An 18357-nucleotide genomic window follows, 5' to 3' on the forward strand; every position below is an offset into this window, starting at 1 on the left:
CCACTGACTTAACCCCTAATATCCCTGCTACCAGTACCCCTACCTAGAATGTTCTCCCCAAATCCTACCCAGGGAGCCTGTTCAGGGTGACCCAGCACACAGACTCTTACTCTCTTCTACTGTTATTAACCAGACCCCTGCCTGCAGCCCTTCCTTATAGCAGTTCACACTTACAGGTACAGCGCTTTGTACCATCATCTCATTTAATTCTTACAACCCTAGAAGGTAGGTTCTTTAATAACCACCCCCACCCCATGTCACCAATGAGGGAATAGAGACTCAGAGAGACTGAGGAACTTGGCCAATGTTACGCAGCTAAAAAAAGGGTCTGAGCCTGGATTCCTGCCCAGCCAGTCTAGCCCCTTGCTCTTTCTCTATACTTTCTTTCAATACTAACTGAGCACCTACGATGTATGAGGCCCTGCTCTAGCCAAGGCCTGATGGACACAGAGTCCTCCAGCAAGGAGATCACCTGACAGAGATAACCGAAGCCAGACTGCTGAGGCCCAACACAAAGGACTGTGAGAGCATCTATAGCAAAAGCAGCAAGAACCACATGCCTAACATGAGAATTTTGCATCCACTCTCTCCTTTAAATCTCATCATTACCCTGAGGTAACTGTTTGGTCCTTGACAGACTTTGAGGCAACTGGGGCAAGAGAAGTAAAGCACATAACCCAAAGTCACACAGCCAGGAAGTGGCAGAGACTAGATTCAAACTCTGAACTCTGAGGCTTCAAAGCACAGGTGTCTTTCCCTAAGGATCTGGTTAAGTTCTCAGACTCCCAAGGAATTGGTTCAAGGGTCACAAGATCCAAGAAGAGGCAGACATCCAGGCATGAGGCCTGTGGCAGCCATGATTTCTACTTTACTCTGCCCATCCCTCCCCACCCCGCAGCCAGGGAGTGCTCTCTGAGGGCAGGGTGTGCCTGCCTCTTCCTGGTCCAGCTTAGCCAGGACCTGGCCTGAAAGCTGAGTAACTCAAAGGCCGTCTGGCTGGGTTCCTGGTGATTAGCTGCCCAGAAGCACCGGTCTCTTACCCAATACCCTGCCCTCTTGCCATAAGCACTTATCAAACAGTACATCGTTGGTGCCATGACACTCCCTGTACCCCAGAACAAGGTGTGCTTCCTTTTACAAATTATTATTATTACTATCACTACTGTTTTTTTTAATATAAACCTCTTCTGGGAGATGTTTCCCTGCAGCCACAACGATACGTCTCTGGGAGGATGGCACCTCAGTGACTGGCCTGAACTCCCGCTATGTGGGACAGCCAGACCAGTGGGCGGCCAGCTCCATCCTCCTTCAGGGTCTGCGCTCACTTATCAGGCTGACATCCCACAGGGGGGCCGCCAGCCTGCCCGCCCCTCCGGCTCCAGACCTGCAGACTGGAACCAGACCTTGAGGGGTGGGCGGGCAGGGGCACGTGGGAGGGGGCCGAGCCCTCACCACAGGCCCCTTCGCAGTTCAAAGTGACACACTCAGACGGCCCTCCCCTTCAAAGGGCAGACAGCGCCTGCCCAGAGCTGCTGTCTTGGCCAGGGCAGGGAAGGCGCAGCAGGGGTAAAGGCATCCCTGTGAGGGTTAGCCTAGCTCCCCTCCACAGGGTAGGCCTGCTTCCCTGTCCCCTGCCTGACTTGCCACCAATGCCCTGAGTAGGAGGGCAGACCCCTGCTGGCTATATCTCACTGGGTGATGCTAGAAAAATCATCTTCCCTCTCCGAACCTCTATGCTCTTGTAGTGTGCTTATAAAGCACTCGAAAGACACTCAGGGATGGTCGTGCTTGGTGCTGGCAATACTGCTGAGTCAGGATCTCTCTGAGAAGCACCACTCCAAAGTCAGAACACCTGAGCCTGATTCTTATCAGCTGCTCACTAGCTCACTCATGTCCTCTGTGTTTTGGTTTCCCATCTGTAAAATGGGGACAGGACTGAATGATGCCACACCCATTTGGCATGAGGCATGTCACAGATACACCCCTTCCCGTAATACCCCGCCTTCTGCCAGGATAGTCTTTCAGTCCAAGTAGGACCCACCGAGAAAGCTTGGTCCAGGTGCTCCCAAGACCCTAGATCGCCAGAGGCTGAGGAGTGGACAAGATGACAAATCTTGGCATCAACAGATGCTGGCTCTGTGCTGGTACAGCCCCCCACTGGCTGCGTAACCCTGGTGGAAGTGGCTTCACCTCTTTGAGCCCCAGTTCTGACACCTGGAAACCCAGGTAAACAATAATGCTTTTAGGGACTCTCAACAAGATCTCGGATGTGAAGGGCTCAGCCCATGCCTAGATGTAACATGTGCCCAGTAGATGGTAACTCTGTTGTTGCTATCTTAAGCTGTGTGGCCTTGGGAAAATCACTGCACCTCTCAGCTCAAACTTCGATGTTCGCAAAACGGGAGATGATAATAACGATGCCTGCCCCTGGGGCAGGTGGAAGATTCAATGAGCTAACCCCTGTCAAACTCTTACCACAGGCAGCTCCCAATGAACATTGGCCATAGGAGCCATTCACTCAACAAACAACATTGAGCTCTGTGCCAGGCTACCACTGGCTTGCTGAACCCAGCAAGGGGCCCAGATCCGCCCTCTCAAAGGATGAGCTGGAAGTTCTTGTGACAGAAGGCCTTGAATTCCAATTCCAGCTCCATTCACCAGCTGTGTGACCTTGGGCAAACTACTCAACTTCTCTGTTGTCTCAGTTTTCTTATCCAAAAATGAAAACAAGAATAGCACCTCTGCCATAGCATTGTTAAAGAATGTAAAGTGCTTAGAACACTTTATCATGAGTGCTAAGCAAGTGTCAGCTACGGTTATTATTGCTGCCGCTGCTGTAACCCGTGCTCTGGGCCTGACCTGCCTGTCAGTAAGCCCCGGGGCAGTAGGACCTCCTTCGGCAGTTCACAGGCTTGGAAGTGTTACCCCTGAGAGGGGCTTCCTCTCCGGTCTGTTTCCCCAGCAGCTGGAACACTTGGAAGAAAGCACCCAGCCTGCTGGGCTCGTCAAAGCAGGGCTGGGCTTTACTGGAACCAGGTTTGATGGTAATTTTGTGGTCATAACAACTATTTTCTTTACATACTGCTGAAGAAACGGAAACCTCCTGCTTTTTTTTTTTTTTTAACCTAATTGAAGACACCATCAAGCGTAAATATGCCGGAGTTTTTAATAAAAACATGATGGAGGGAAACATTCAAAGCTCAATAATCAGAAGCAATTTGTGTCGTGAGCAGAGATGCGTCAGCCCCCACCCTATCCCCCCTTTGCTGTGCTCTGTGCGGGCCTGGCTTTGGGGCTGGCAACTTTAGACCTATGGCAAAAATAATGAACAGCAGTGAGGCTCAGGGATAGCCTGAAAAATATCCTGGAAAAGAAAAACATATGCCAAAGAGTGTGGTACAAAAGTCATATTTCATGCCTGACTTTAGAGAATGTTAATAAGGATTAGAACCATACTCCAACAGAACAACTATCAGTCAAGGCGGGGTAATTCATTTCGCTTCAGATCTCTGTTTGGGAAAATGAAAGCGATTAAGTGTTGCTTCACAGCATAGAGATTCCATTGCACTAGAACAACCTGAAGAACTTCCAAAGCCATGTACTGATCCCAGCTGAAATCTGGCTGCTGCTGGCGGCCTTTCCTGATCTGTCGCTGTGTGGATTTGGGGGTCTTCTCCAAATCATAACAATATCAGACTCTTCTTTTTTTTTTCAGGATTGGCTAATAAATATGATTAAGATAACACGTCCCAAACCACATGTCCTCTGCTCAGCCTCCGACATGTGGAGGGCAGATGTGTCTTCTGTGCACAGATGACCCAGCCGGCTGCTCCCCGGAGGCAGGGACCCTGGGAGACGAAGCCTTGAGAGGTCCTGGCAGCGCACTGGCTCTCTATGGCCCTGGCCAGGCCACTGGCCTCCCCGTGACCTGCTGTAGAGAGAAAGGGCTGAGCCCAGGGTGTCCAAGAGTCAGAGACAAGAAGAATGGAGGGATGATGGAATGGCACTGTGCTCACCTGGCTCTTGTTCTTCAGTGTCCCAATTTAGAAAATAAAATTCCCAGATCTATGACGAGAAAGCTCCAAAATCATTTCATCATGGAGGCAGGATGCCACCCCCTCTTAGGAACCAGGATGGAAGGACCCCTCCCAGTGACCTCAGCCTAGAGAAGATAGGGTTGGCTAGTGTTAAGGCCAGAGTCTGGGAGACGGTTCTAAAAGGAATTGTGGAGCTGTCCCAAAAACCTCAAGCCTGGCAGCAGGCAGACTGATATTTCTGCCTCAGCTCTACCACACCTGAGTGAGCTTGGGCAAGTCCTGGTCCTATCTTGGCCTACTTTTTCCCATTTCTACAGGATCTTGAAGGCCTTTCAGCTGGGACATTCTAAGACAGCCCAAGGGGTCTGTGGGTGTGGCCCTAATGCGCCTTTGCTGAGGTCATTGAAGATGGCCCTTGGAGGCCACGAGAAAGCCAGACCCTAGAGATTAGGGTAGGGAGGCTTAGACCTGCTGCAGGTGAGGGAACTGGTGCAGCTCTGGAGACAGAGGGGCAGCAGGCTCACAAGTGAAGACTGGCCACCCAGGGGGCAGCACTGGTAGGGCAAAGAACTCCCCTCCCATCCTCTCACCAAAGCCCCCACCCACAAAGGAAAGCTCTAGGCCAAGGTAGGCATGGGCCTCCTTTTCAGCTTTCCTTTGTGGTGAGAGAGAAAAGAGAGTTAGTCCTCAAAGTTAGTCCAGACCAGGGAGAAGGGCTCCAGTGGGCAGGGAGGGGTGGGGTATTGGATCACAATGGAGGGAAGAAGGAAGACAGGCAGGTAGGCAAGGAGAGGAAAGCAGGCCAGAAGGAAAGGGGGGAGGGCTTCCCAAACCCCTGACAGCAGGCAGGCTGAGGGCAGGGCACCTCTCTGAGAAAAAGGCCAGTATGGGCTCCTTGGGGAGGGTCACTGTGACTTCAATGAGCCCCAGCTGCCTGCACAGGGTATGGAAGAAGCCAGAGGGTCTCCCCTCCTGGCCAGTCAATGCTCTGAGGCCAGGTCCCACTCTGGGGCAGACAAGGAGCATATGGCTTCTCCTGAGCCGGTGAGGTCAGGACCGCCTGGTAGCACCGGCCACTACACCTCCTTTTGGCTAGGGCCGACTAGGCGTCGACTGCTGAGTCTCTGGCCCTGTATTAACGCTCAGGCGGTGGCCTCCCCCGAAGACCTGAGGCCTCTTCGCTGGCCGAGAAGCCCGGGCTGGCGGCGGACGCTGCGAGCCCAGGGCGCGGGCCCGGCCGGGCTGATATGAACCATCTGCGTTGTCTTAGGCCGCCCCTCTGCCCACTGTCCCTCTGAACTCGGCCGGTTCCCGCGGGCCGTTTGATGCCTCAAAGGGTCACAGACCCCCGGCACACAAATCACCGCCGCGGGGCTGGGGGTGGGGCGGAGGCGCTGAAACCTAATCCCCAAAGTTTGCTCTGCCGCCAGCTCGCTCCTTCCCTCGCTAGCTCGACACCCACCCCCCTCTCCAAACAAGGCTTATTTTTCTTGCCAAAAAAACAAAGTTGGTATCAAGTGTTTCGAGGGAGAAAGTCTCTCCCCCGCCCTCAGCCTGGGCTGTGGGCTGAGTCCAGGATTGCAGAGGGGGCTCCGGGAGAGAACGGTGAGCTCCCAGTTCCCCGGTCTGTCGGTCTCCTTCCCTGTGCCTTCGTGAAGCCTGCCCCGGTCCCGGCTAAGGGCCCTGTCCAGGCTTTCTCTGACCTTGCCCCCTGTCCCTCGGCTAGTCTCCCAGCCCATTCGGACTGCCTTGATAGGGACTCTCCATCCCACCACAGCCTGAGATGGAAGAATCACTTCCTGCCCCTTCTCCCTCTCCATAAAACAGCCTTTGCCTGTCGCTTTTACGAGGTGACACCCTGCTCTCAGCCCCGTCCTCCCCGTGCCCAAAGCCTGGGCTCCGGGCAGGAGGAGACCACTGGCGCAGCCAGGCGTCCCCAGAGCGCTCCCAGGATGCACAGGGGCCCCCGGGAGGCCACCCCGCATCACAGTCTAAGAGCTTTAAAAGGAGACCGAGGAGCGGAGTATATTCGAGACAAATTCCTCTGAATTCCCTCCTTTCGGCTTCGTTGACTCAGGGGTCCTCGGGCTGAAATCCCGGGAGCCGGAGGCCTGGTACTCTGTTGGGGTGCAGAGCGGAGACCCGGGGAAGCGCAGTTTTGTTTGCTCGGTGCTGGTTTTGCTTTTGTTTTTTTTTAGCGGGTGCAGCGATCCGGAACCGCACGGCGGCTTCTCCGACAACCTCGGCTCCCCACTGTGTTTGGAGGCGAAAGGTGGTAGCTAAAGTGCGCGCCTCTGGCGCCTGCATCGCTGGCTGTGGTAGTTGTCCGAGCAGGCAGCCAGGGCCTGGGCAAGGCGACGACGTCGGGGGCCGGCCCGCTGATTGAGCTGGGTCTGCGCGGCCGGGGCGACACAGGAAGGACCTGCAAATGGTGGAACGAGAGTGGTGGTGGTGGCAGCGGCGGCGAGAATAAAGGCGCCACGGGCCCGGAGAAGAAGCTGGTTTCCGTGGGGGTCGAACAAAGGAATTCGCCCTCGGAAGAAGAGGGCCAAGCACGAAGCTGGAAATGGCTAACTCCGGAGTATCTCGCCCGCGGTCCCAGGGATCCAACGAAATCTGCCCCACCGAGGACCCCGAGCTTGGCATCTCCCTTGGGCCTCTCGCTTCTGCTCAATCCCACTTTAATGGGCCTGGGGCGGGGGGCGTGCGCTCCCCACGCCATCTTTCTTGGGGATGGGGGACAGAGCAGGGCCCGTGCTCTCCATCAGTGGGGGTTGAAAAATCTCCCCAAGATATTCTTTGGTCGTGGGGCCGTTGCCCCCATTTTTCGGACGCTGCTAACTGAGGCTCCCGCAAAGGATTCCCTTCTCCCACTCCTGCCGCAACGCTCCGCGGGCTTGAGATGCTCGAGCGCGCTCGGAAACGAAAGGCGTTGGGGGGCTACAGGGCCTGAGCACCCCTCCTCCCGCCGCTCTCGGAAGGGGTGGAGGGGACACGGTTGTAAGGTGCTCGGCTCCTTTTCTCTGCTTGACATGAATAAGGGGATTAGAACGGCAAGTTTCCGTCGTTCACTCCATCGGACAAAGGGCCCCGCGGTTTGAGCGGCGCAGCCTCTGATTAAACGACAGAGCCCTGTCACTCAGCACCATCCTAGGTACTTGTGTTCGTGACATAATCTTATTAGAAGATAAAACCGGCGAAATCCTTTTCATAATGAAAAGTTACATTTAATGGCCGGACTCACCCCCATCCCTTCTCCGGACGCTGCCCGCCTCCCCCCCGTTGCTGTTGGATATGGCTCGCCTGTAATTGGCATTTAAAGTACCAAGTCCGGGAGAAAAACGGGGTTTAGGGTTTTTGTAATCCCCCTAAACTGTCTTTGTTCGAAATCTCCACAGATACAAGTCTGTTAAGAGTAAATATTTGTGGATTGATACAACCACATTTCCCCCCTGCAAACCAAATCAAAAAAAAAAAAATCTGCCCTCCCACCGCCCTCGGGCCGGGGCGCGGGAGGGAGGGGGCTGGGGTCGGCCCGAGTGTCCGCGCCTAGTCGGCTTTTCGGGGCCGCCTCGCCGCCTCCAGGAGCTGAGGGACTTTGCACATTTCTCAGGCGGGAAAAAGGTCTTAGACTCTTTTTTTCGATTTTTGTTCCTTCGATAAACAAACCTCTCAAACTCGCTACTTTTGGGCCTGCCGGAGGGGGTCGGCGGAAGGGCTTGGGGAGGGGTGAGCGCTCTGCTCAGTACGGAGTGCAAATGCGAATTCCCTCTCTCCTCCCCCCCGCCCTTGCTTCCTTCCAGAGGGTTTAGGTGGCTCGGAGTAACCAGTTGCTCCTGAGCCGTGGGAAGCCGTACACAGCAAGGCGCCCCAGTCCAACCCAGGAGAACCCCCAGAGCCTCCTGGAGCCCCCCGAAATGCAAAGGATCCTAAGGCTGTCGCGGGGGCCCTGTGCTCCCCGCCCCAGCCTAGTCCGTCCCGGGATCGAATTCCTTCATAAATCAGCGGCTGGGTGAAAGGGCTGCGCTTTAGAAAGGGCAGGACCGTGTGCGCGTATTAGAGCGCGCGGTTCTCAAATCCGGGCTAAACCCCTGGTGACACCGAAATTCATCAACCGCCGCTCCTCCCGCGGCTCGGCGGAGAAGCCTGTGCACCACGCGGCCCCACTTGCGGGAAAGGAGAATGAGGAGCAGGAACCTGCTGAGATGTGGGCCTGGAAGAGGGCGCAGGCAGAGGCCTCGGAAAGTCGGCCCCACCCGTGCGCCCGGGAAAGCAAAGCTCTACTGCCAGGGGAAAGCAGTTATTCTACCCGTTTTCTCCTTTGGCAAGGGTGGGTCTGCGCAGGGGGCATTCCGGCATGGAGATGGGTGCTCAGCCCCCGGGCGGTGACACCCTCCCTCCCCCACAGGCGAAGCCTTCAGGGAGCAACCACAACCGTCCAGAGCACTCAATCTGGGGCTTCCGGAAGGTCTGGACCCGACGTTTTAAGGATTCCCTCCGGCTTTAGGAATTAGATCAGTGGGAGGAGAGGGGCTGGAAGGAAGGATCTGCTACAGAGTAACACTGGGCCTGTAGGGAGTTACTTAACCTCCTCAGTCTCAGTTTCCCCACCTATAATCCGAGTTAAGGCAAATGCTCAGTGCGCAGAACAGCAGGTCAACAAATGCCAATTTCTTTCCCTTATAGATGCACTGCTGTTGCCTGCCCCTTCCAGGTCAGAAAGGCTCTGCTCCTGCAAGGTCATATCTACACTGGCTATGCTCAAGAGTCTGATGGAAAAAACAGGATCTACATGCCTCAGCAGTTAGGGGGACCCATCCACAGGCTACTGGCTGTCTCTAAGGAGCAGTCTCTGAGAGCCAGAGCAAAGCCATTCCCTCTTTAAGGGAAAAATTCCAAACATAGGCCCTGAGACCTAGGTGAGGAACAGGAGGATGGGTAAGGCCCATTCAGGAGGCTGTACTTTCCTGGGCCTCCCACACACAGTAGACAATGCTTCTTGCCAGACAGGACTGCCTCAGGCTCACTTCCCAGCAGGAAGGAAGGAAACAAACATTGCCCAATGTAGGCTGGCACCTTTGGGTTTTTTGTTTTGTTTTGTTTTCACTTTATCCTCAGAGCAACCCTATGAGATTAGAATTATCTCCCTCTATTTCACAGAGGAGGAAACTGAGGTTTAGGAAGACCTGTCAGCCCTTCCCCAAAAGCCCTTGGCCTGTGCCAGTGGGCAACAGAGATGTTCTCAATCCCCTATCTGTAATTGCCAATGATCTTGCTCTGTCCTTTGAGAACTATATCCCCACCCAAGGGCCCTTCCACTTGGAGGAGTTGACCCCAGAGCACCGTGGTCCTGTCAATCTCTGCAGGCTTGGGCAGCTTTAGGCCTGGCGCCCATACCCGGACAGCCCAGTAACTATGGCAATCAAAGAATCACATGACAACAGTCACCGAGTCCCCAGCAGAAAGTGGGAGGCGGGAGAGAGGGAACAGCAGTCACATCCAGCTTGTCCTGACCCAGTGCTGCTCCTCTTCTCCTGTCATCGCCATGGGGGAGAGGTGCCACGGGGGAGTGACCCTCTTGCAGCTCTGCATCCAGCATGCTCAGCTCATCTTTCTGCAACTGCTCAGCTCCTCAGTGGTCACCTTGCCCCTGTCAGCCAGGTGGGCACCTCTCCTGGTCTGGCCAGCCCTCGGAACCCTCCCCAGTCTGCAACCTCCTCACAGTTCCTGGGGAAGCTTCTTACAGGACCTGCTGGCCTGACCAGGCCAGTGACAAATCATCTTTGTTTCTTCTGGAACTAGACTCTAGGAACTGGGTTTTTCCTTCAGAAACACTTCCCCTCAGTTCACCAAGCACCAGGCCAGCCAGGTACTCTGCCATCAGCCAGCACACTCAGCCCCAGGCCAGCTGCAGCAGGGCTCCCAAGTGAGACAAAGCCCCCCAAATGTACCCATACATCCCCCAGATCCCCATACTTCCCACACCTCTCCAGGGCCCCAGGGTCAGCAGGGCAGGTCCAGTGGCTGCCAGTCAAGAAACTGAATAGAAATGGATACAATATTGCCCAGGGAATAACAAAGGAAGGGCCCACGCAGAATTTATTTGTACTGATGGGCGGAAGCAAAGGTAAAGGAGCACCGAGGAAGTGCTGTCAGCCAGGCCTGAAACCCAAGAAAGTTGCCATTCGGAGCACAGTGGCCCCTTATACCCCTCCACTCCACTCCACAGCAGTAGTTAAAGCAAACACAGGCCCTTCACTGCCCCGTCAGTTACACCTTCCCCCCAAAATTACGCAAACTTTGAAAGATTTTTCTGAGAAGATGGATGCTTCAGGAGACTTGAGGTCAAGGCTAGGCTGTTTAAAGTATATTATTAACAAATAAACATTTACTGCAAAAAAAGAAAAACCCTATAGGCCACCGGGGAACCAAATCATGTTGGTTTTGGCATCAAATGACAGGAGACATTTATGACATGAATGGAGAACACCAGCCAGTCGATGAAATGGCAAACGTCTGCCACTTTGCTTCCTCTGCCTTCGTGAATCAACTTTTTCAAATATGGTTTTCAGCCTTACCTCCTCGCCACCACCACCTCCCCACTCCTGACTGCAGTGGCAATAAATATATGTAATTTTGGTTTTGCTCTCTGCTGCCATCAGCACAGAATCTGGGGGTTGAAGAGGGCCAGAGGAGCTTCCGGCTGGGTCAGCCAGAGAGAAAAGGGCCTTGGGTCCTCCTGTACTGTACCGCCAAGGGACTGACAGCTCACATGCGCTCCTTGGATGAGTGGACCATCCCTCCCTTCCTCCCTCCCTGAAGCTGAGGCCTGACTGTGGCATCCAACAAATTGGAAGTTATAATTCATGTCACTGAGTGTATCCTCCATCCCTCAGCCTCACTGATGCCAAAGTAGGGCTGGGTTTCCTACTTTCTGTCCTTTTATTTTTAAAAACCCCACAGCCACAGGATAAAGGAAGCTCCCTGGGAAGCCCTGCCAGCTTGCCATGGGCCAACACCTCACAAGGCCACATAGCCTGGGCCAGAGGATCCTTCACACCTTCTGGTCTGGTGTTTTTCCACCTTTTAAACTTCATCTTCCTTCTGAGAAACATACAGATTCTTGGATCTCTTGCCCCACTCCCCCCACTTTTGAATCTCACTGTCAGCCTCAAAGATGTTGGTTGAGCCTCATTTTCTTTCATCTGAATCACAAAAACAAGAAGCATTAACAGTTTTCCAAATATGAAATTATATTATTGAATTTGCTTTCCCAAGCTATACACCGGCCCTGGAGATTTAAACTGTCCCCCAGTGGATGTATCACTGCTCTGAAGCAGCCTCTACTCCCAGACCCACTCTCCCAGGAGAAACAGACCAGCACACCAGGCCCACCCTGCCGCCTGCCCTTCCTGATGATGCACTGTTGGAGTTTGTTCTCCCCCACACAATCAGAAGTTTTTTCATGTTTCTGGGGGTACAGGAGATGATAGTGGAGCCCGTGGAGAATGAAACATTTACTAAAGCCCCTCCAGGTGCCAAGTGCCCTGTGTAATCATCGCAACCACCCCCAGTTTGCTGACGGAGCGCCTAGGGCTCAGACACCGGCAGCTACTTGGTTAAGATCACACAGCCACTGAGTGGTGGGGTTGGGCGGCAACCAGGTCTAATTCATCATCTAAAGCTCTTTTCATGGCTGACGGGGGCAGGGACCTCACCGTGTCCTACCCAGGCAAAGGGAACAGTTCCCCCAGGGATGCCTTTCATCCAGATCCCTGCAGAGAGGGACTAAAGGCAAGTCCAGCCTGCCAGCCCTACCTGAGGCAAGGAATCTGTGGGGAGTCCGGCTGTATGTCTTGGGAGACAAGGCATCCCCTGCCATGCTGATGGTGATAATAGCAACACAATAATTTCTAGAGTATTAACAACATGCCAGGCAAGATGCCAGGTGCTTTGGAGTACCTTATCTTGAATCCTTTTAAGAATGCTTTACTCCAGGTGGGCATGTCCCCATTTTAGAGAAGTGGCTCAGGTAGGTGCCAGGGCTTTTTGGTCCCTAAGTATGAGTCCTTCTTTACCCAATGGATGGGGCAGGAGAAAGCTGAGAATTACCAGTCACATACCCTAGAAGAGATCCACAGAGTCTGCTTCCCCCATGTGAGAAAAATCCGGCAAGCAAATCAGGCCACACCATCCCGGAGCCTGGGGAATACAGGGTGAGCTAGGAGGCAGCTGCGAATAATGCCTCCGTTCAGCCGCAAGCGACTACAGCGTCAGGAAGGCCTTTGCTTAACCTCCTGCCAGCAGCCAAGGTGCTGGAGTTAAACAGAGAGGTGCTCTCTGCCGGGCCACAGAGTCCCCAGACCTGGGCAGCAGAGTGAGCCATGCAGCCCTGGGCCCCCATGAATGTCACTGCAGCTTTTTGTGTGAGGCAAATGCGGGCTCCTCCACACACAGCCTTGTTTCCAGGACAGGACCTATACCCTAGGCTGTGGGCAGGGATGTCCAGTGGGGGCCATGCCAGCTGGGGTGCCCAATGGGGGAAGAGGTGCTGCCAGTAGTGGGCACCCTACAGTAAGACCTATGGGAGGCCTCCCAAGCTGGGATAAGTAAGCTGGGATAAGTAGCCTCCAAAAAAGGCCCGAGCTGATTCTGCGCCACACCCGCACTCTGCCAGCGCTTGGAGGAGAGGTAAGCCTCCCACGAAGCCCCTTCCCAGTTTAAATGCTTCCAAGGAAAGAGATGCGCTGGGAAGAGTCAGACTGGGCCACTGGAGTAACCGCCAGCAGGGGGAAAAATTACCCCAGTACTTAGGCTGCTTTTTATGAAACCCATATCCTCACTGCTCCCCATCTGCCGAGGTGGGTGCAGCCTACCTGGGCAGGCAAGCCCAAAGGGACCCTCGTGGGCTCAGCGGAGGCACTTAACGCTGTGCTGCCGGAGGTGAGGCCGCCCCGGCAGGCCCGGTTCTCGGAACCGTGCCCTCAAGTCCCAGCCGCCACGGTGGGAGCACAGCCGGGCAGGAGCCCCGAATCTTTCCTGCACACAGGCTCCCGCTCACGTACCAACGAGTCTCGGGTCGCCAGACTTGGGAGCTGTATTACAAGCGATTAGACTCCATTTTGTGACAGATTTTTGGACTCTCTCACAGACCCTCCTCCCTTCTGGAGCCTCCTTCAGGAATTCGCCACCTCCTCAGGACAGAAACCCTTTCCAGACGAGAGATAGAGGGCAAGACAAGAGAGTTACATAATTCTATTTGGCCAATACGCCGAGAAAAAAAAAAAATTTGAGGGGGTTCTGTTGTCATTTTTTTTCCTCCTTGTGCTCTAGGGTGGAGGAAGGAGAGAGGTGTTCGCGATTTTGCGTTTGGAGGCCGCGTTTTCTCCGGGTTTCTAACTGGGTTTTCTGTCCGAAATAGCGCTCAGTTTGCCGAGGGGCGGGAGTCTCTGGGCACAGGAGGAGAATGATCCGAAGCTTTCTGAAGAAGGAGCCCCCCCCGCCCCGCCATCACAAGCACCGAGAAAAAAACGAGATCTTTCGAGTTACGCATGGAAATGCCCAACCGCCGCGGCTCGCTCTCTGCTTTGCCGGTCTAGGACATGCCGGCGGATTTATCAAATGCTATTAAATGTGCCCCAACGTCAATTAATCACCCCCGTCGTACGTAAAATAACTCTGTCTGTCTGGGTCCCCGGGATCTTTGGGAACAAATCGAAAGAAGGACTAGACGCTTAGTAATAAAGGCAATGTCTTTCTAAGGATCGAGCCCGGCAGCTCCACGCCAGGCGAGAACACATTTTTCAAAAGTTTTTTTTTTTTTTTTTTTGAGGCGGGGGGAGTGTTAATTTCCCAACACCGCTGATGCAGAGTCTCGAAAAAAATCAAGCCACGTTTCTGTGCCCACTTGCCTAGATTCTCGTCTGAAAAGCATTTATGCATAAATGCAGTAAATATGTGTCTGTGATTCCCCAAGAAAAAAATAAATCGTGAAATATATTTTTAGTGAAAAATAATTTATTGTGTAAAGAACATTGCCTCCCAGTCAGCTCCTGCCTGCCTCGCTGCGCTGGCTGTCCCAGCAAAAGGGCGGTGTGAGACTGCCAGGGTCCCCGGATTGTCTTGGTAACAACCCCCCCACGTCCCCACGCAGGCCCGGCCAGACCCGCCTGGTGCAGATACCTAATTGGCGTTATTCGAGGAAAGAGGGGGTGAGGCAGGAAGAGAGGATGTGAGCCACCAGAATAATGCCCGCCTGGAGGCTTAAGTCCCGAAGGACCCAAAGTCAGCACACTGGGATTTGTCCTTCGCCAAAATTCTCTTGAAAACACACCCTGCCTGCACTGAAAAGCAGACTCTTAGGCGACTTTCTTTCCTTATTCTTTTAAAAACAAATATACTTTCCACAAAGCAGTCGCAAGTGTTTAATTGTTTTGTAAAATGAGGGGGTTGGCCAGCTCATCTCTAAGGCAACATCCAGCTCAAATTCTGTGATTTTATGGTTCTGTGCCTCGCAGAACCAGGGGGCATCTTTTCCCAAGTTAAAGAGAAGCTTCATAAATGACTACAGGGCGGAAAATGTATACAAGGGGTTGGAAAGAGTCTTTCAACACGTTAAAAAAATTTTTTTTTTAACTGCACAAATAAGTCTGAGACCCAATTCCAGTTCCTGTGGCCTCCTGCTCCCATGTGTTGAGTCCTCAAGGGGGGTGGCAGAGCTGGGTGGGAAGTGGCACCAACAGATCCTCGCTCAGGGTCCGATAAGCAGAGCAGGGCAAGGGTGAGTGGGGGTTAGTGGTCCTTTGAGGGGGAGCTCCCTGTGCCTGCTCAAAGCCCCCAACCCCTTCTACTCCAAAATATTTTCCCCATTTTATTTTTGGTGCTCTATGGCTTTTTTTTTTTTTTTTTTTTTATGGCAGGCTGCAGCCGAGCTGACCGGCGGCCTCAACCTCTCTCCTGGAACTTGAATCATATCAGTCCCGGACACAGCACAAACCCCGACCAATGGTACCATCCCTAAATGTGGGGTGCTCCAGGCAGAGGGGAGGCCTCAGCTGGGGTCTAGGACCAGCAAAAGACCTAACCTTCTGAAAAAAAAAAAAAAAACCTTCTGAAATGGACCCTCATTTCTACCCCCAAAGCCTCCAGCCAGTAGGAAAAGCAAGGCCCCCAATGCAGCTCCTGCCCCCAGTTCTTGCTAGGCCCCCAGATCAGGGGAGGACAGCCAGGCTAGGCTCTACCACAGGACTCAGTGAGACTTTCTGAGCAGAACCCAGTGCCTTCTCTAGGGCTTCTACCTGCAGTCCCACTATTCCTAGGCCTTAACCAAGCAGCTGGGGAGGTGGAGATGGAGCACCCTGGTTGCTCCACTTTCCACCAGGCCCTGGGTTTGTGAATAGTCCCTGGGCCAAGCAGGTAGGCTGCACTCACCACTAGGCGCCAGCAGTCTAGCCTTTCCCCAGAGGCTTGGGCACACACCACTCCCTCTAAGCCCTGAAACTCCTGAGCAGTTTGCCTACCCTGCAGCCCTATCGAAGTGGATTTTCAGGGCTACACTTAAAAGTTCTCACAGGTACCCACTCGTCTCTGTATTGTCACTCTGAGGATCCCTACACCCCTCTTTCGGCCATTGCTCCTTACTACCTTCCTCTCAATTGCACTGCCAGCCACAAAACCCAGCAGGTCAATAGCAAAAGCCACGACCTACGTTTTTTTCTGTTCTCCAGTCCCCTGCCATACAAACCCATAGTCGCAACTAAAAACAAAATTCAGCAGGTAGGGCACGACCCACACTGTCTGGAGTCAACCCTGAGGCCTGGGTTGTACCAAGGCAGATTTGGCCACTCCCAACCCCCCAACACTCCTAACTGTAAGATAGGAGGCCTGCTAGGGAAGGCTGACACGGTTCTCCACCTCATGGAAGCCTCAGAATGCAGCGTGATGTCTTTTGAGGTCCTTTCCCTATACTCTTTTTTGGGCTCCTCCAAACAATGAAAATTACAAGTGTAAAATTTCCACATGGAACAGTTTGAAGGGAATGGATACTCTTCTCTCTTCCCATATACTGTTTTCTCACCATTAGGGACTAAAAGTGCGTCAGGAAGGCTGGTGGGACAGGGGTCTTCCCCACAGCTCAGGCCAGTTCAGCGTGCGCGCTCCCGCGCGCGCGCGCACACACACACACACACACACACACACACACACACACTCTCCACTCTACCCTCCTGCTGCAGGAATCTCAAGCCCATAGGAACCAGCCCTTCAGCTGGGGAAGCACACAGCCAGGGCCTGGCTCCCTAAAAGGCCCTGTTTTCGTTTGGAAATCAATTCTTGGTCCCCAATTCCGGCCTTAGTGGCCTCAAATCCTGGCCCAGGACTGCTGTATCATCCCCCGCTTGGCCCAGGGCCTTGTCCTGCGCCCCAACTCAGCGGTCCACTGTAGGTTTTCAGGCCAATGGATGGGACCTAGGAACCTGACTGGAGGCTCCCGGCCACCCCACTAGCACGGGCAGGACTGGAAAGGTACGCCTCAGCCCCGACACGCGCAGCCCGCGGAGCGGCTGGGCCCAGCGGCTAGAAGAGCAGGCGACCAGGCGGGCCAGGCCCGGCCGGGCCAGGCAGGGGGGGTGGTCGGGCTCAAGTGCCGGGCCGCGGCGGGGAAGGAGGAGAGGCGCTTACTGTTGGTAGTCTTGTTTGCAGTACAGTTTCCGATCCCGGAAGTAGCAGCTGGTGGTGAGGGCTTGCTGACACGCCGCGCACTGCAAACACTCCTCGTGCCAGGACGACTCGTTGACTCGCATCAGGAAGCGGTCGGAGATGGGCCGCTGGCAGCCCTCGCAGACGGCGGGATGCGGGCAGTCGGAGCCTGCAGCGCACAGGGCGAGAGCCGGGTCGTCAGCGCCTCCCGGTCCGGCCCGCCCCGGCCCCGGCGTCTCGGTGGTGCGGTGCCCACAGCCCGGGCTCCGAAGGCGAGGGCAGCCCGGGAGCGCCGCCCGCGCTTCCCCGCCGCCGCGCCAGGGGCTGGGCAGCCCCGGTTAGTTCGTCTCAGTCTCAGGCTCCAGAGGGGAGAGGCCGCGAGCCGCAAGGCTTGCCTAGGCACTGCCCTCTCTCCTTCTCTGGAGGTTCGGCGCCAGTGTTAATACAAATGAGAGCGAGCACGGCGCGGGGTCGCCAACTGGGACCGAGAGAGGCGAGGTGGGGCTGGGGTGCCCACTGGTTGACACACCCTACGGTGGCGTTCCTGATCTTCTGTCCCCCATCTCCCCAAAATCTTTGGTTTGGGTGTCCCAAGGGACATTTTTCTCTCAGAAGCCCCCCTCCTTCCCTAGGTGACCTGACATCTCTCCCACGCTCGCCAAAGTGAAGGCTTGGTCTTCCATCAACCCTATGACCCGCCTCCTACACGCGCTTGGAGTTGTAGCTCTAGAACCTAGGCCCACTGAGGATGGTGGGTGGCAGCTGGAGCTGTCGCGTCCTCCCTCCTCCTGGCTGGTATCCCTGGACATCTCTGCTTGTCTAGGCTGCCTGTTGACCCTCTGGTGATCACCCCAAGAGTTCTGTTTCTATGTTCTCCTCCATCCTCATGCCCTGCAAACCCATATCCTTTATCCGTGGGTCCACATGCGTGTATCCACCGCGAGATGACGCCCCTGTCCCCTGCCCATGACCATTCTGGTGGCCCGGCTCCGCACTCACCCAGCAGCACCCCTAGAGTGGCGGGCCCGGGGCGCAGGGCGTGCTCCTCCATTTTGATGCCGTCCAACATCTTGGCGCAGTCCGTTTGCCCGCGGGGGAAGCACCTCTCCAGCGATTCGGGACCTGTTGCTATATCCATGGGGCGCAGGGCGCGCTGCGGACCCGCTGGCCGGGCTGCGCCCGCCCGCCCGCTCGCCCCGCCGCGGCCCGGGAGCCGGGGAGGCGCGGCCCCGGCGGGGCTTTGGGGCTGCTGCTGGGGCCGCCGGCTGCCCCCAGCGAGCGTGTAGCAGCGCCCTGGCCCCGGGCCCCGGCGTCGTGCGGGCGGGCCGGGGCGGCTGCAGCCCGGGCCGCGCTCTCCCGGGCACTTGCAGCCACTCGCGCCGGCTCCTCTGTCACCTGCTTGTCAGTCCCGGAGCCCGGTTGCGGCGGCGGCGGCAGACCGAGCCTCGGGGAGGAGGCGGCCGCGGCGGTGGCGGTAGCGGCGACGGCGGGCGGGGGAGGGGGCGGGGGTGCAGGGGTGGCCCCGCGGGCTGGGGGGGCGCGGGCGGCGCAGCGGGGTCCCGGGCGGGGCGCAGCGGGCCGCGGGGCTCCGGGCGCGCTCCCTGCACTACTCCAGTGCCATGGT

The 18357-nt window shown here is 55.4% G+C and overlaps 1 protein-coding gene across 3 annotated transcripts in view; it reads right to left on the bottom strand.

The window, feature by feature from the left end:
• The window catches only part of LMX1B (LIM homeobox transcription factor 1 beta), an 86311-nt gene extending 68440 nt beyond the window's left edge, over positions 1 to 17871 (bottom strand). For all 3 annotated transcript variants that reach the window (XM_003407726.3, XM_003407728.2, XM_003407727.2), the window contains exons 1-2: positions 17733 to 17871; positions 16716 to 16902 (exon numbers count right to left, since the gene is read on the bottom strand). In XM_003407726.3, the coding sequence (XP_003407774.2) occupies positions 16716 to 16902; positions 17733 to 17871 (326 nt within the window). The remainder of the gene's footprint in view (positions 1 to 16715; positions 16903 to 17732) is intronic.
• Positions 17872 to 18357: the final 486 nt, after the last annotated feature.

This window comes from Loxodonta africana, chromosome 9, assembly GCF_030014295.1.
Source record: "Loxodonta africana isolate mLoxAfr1 chromosome 9, mLoxAfr1.hap2, whole genome shotgun sequence".
NCBI classification, from domain to species: domain Eukaryota; kingdom Metazoa; phylum Chordata; class Mammalia; order Proboscidea; family Elephantidae; genus Loxodonta; species Loxodonta africana.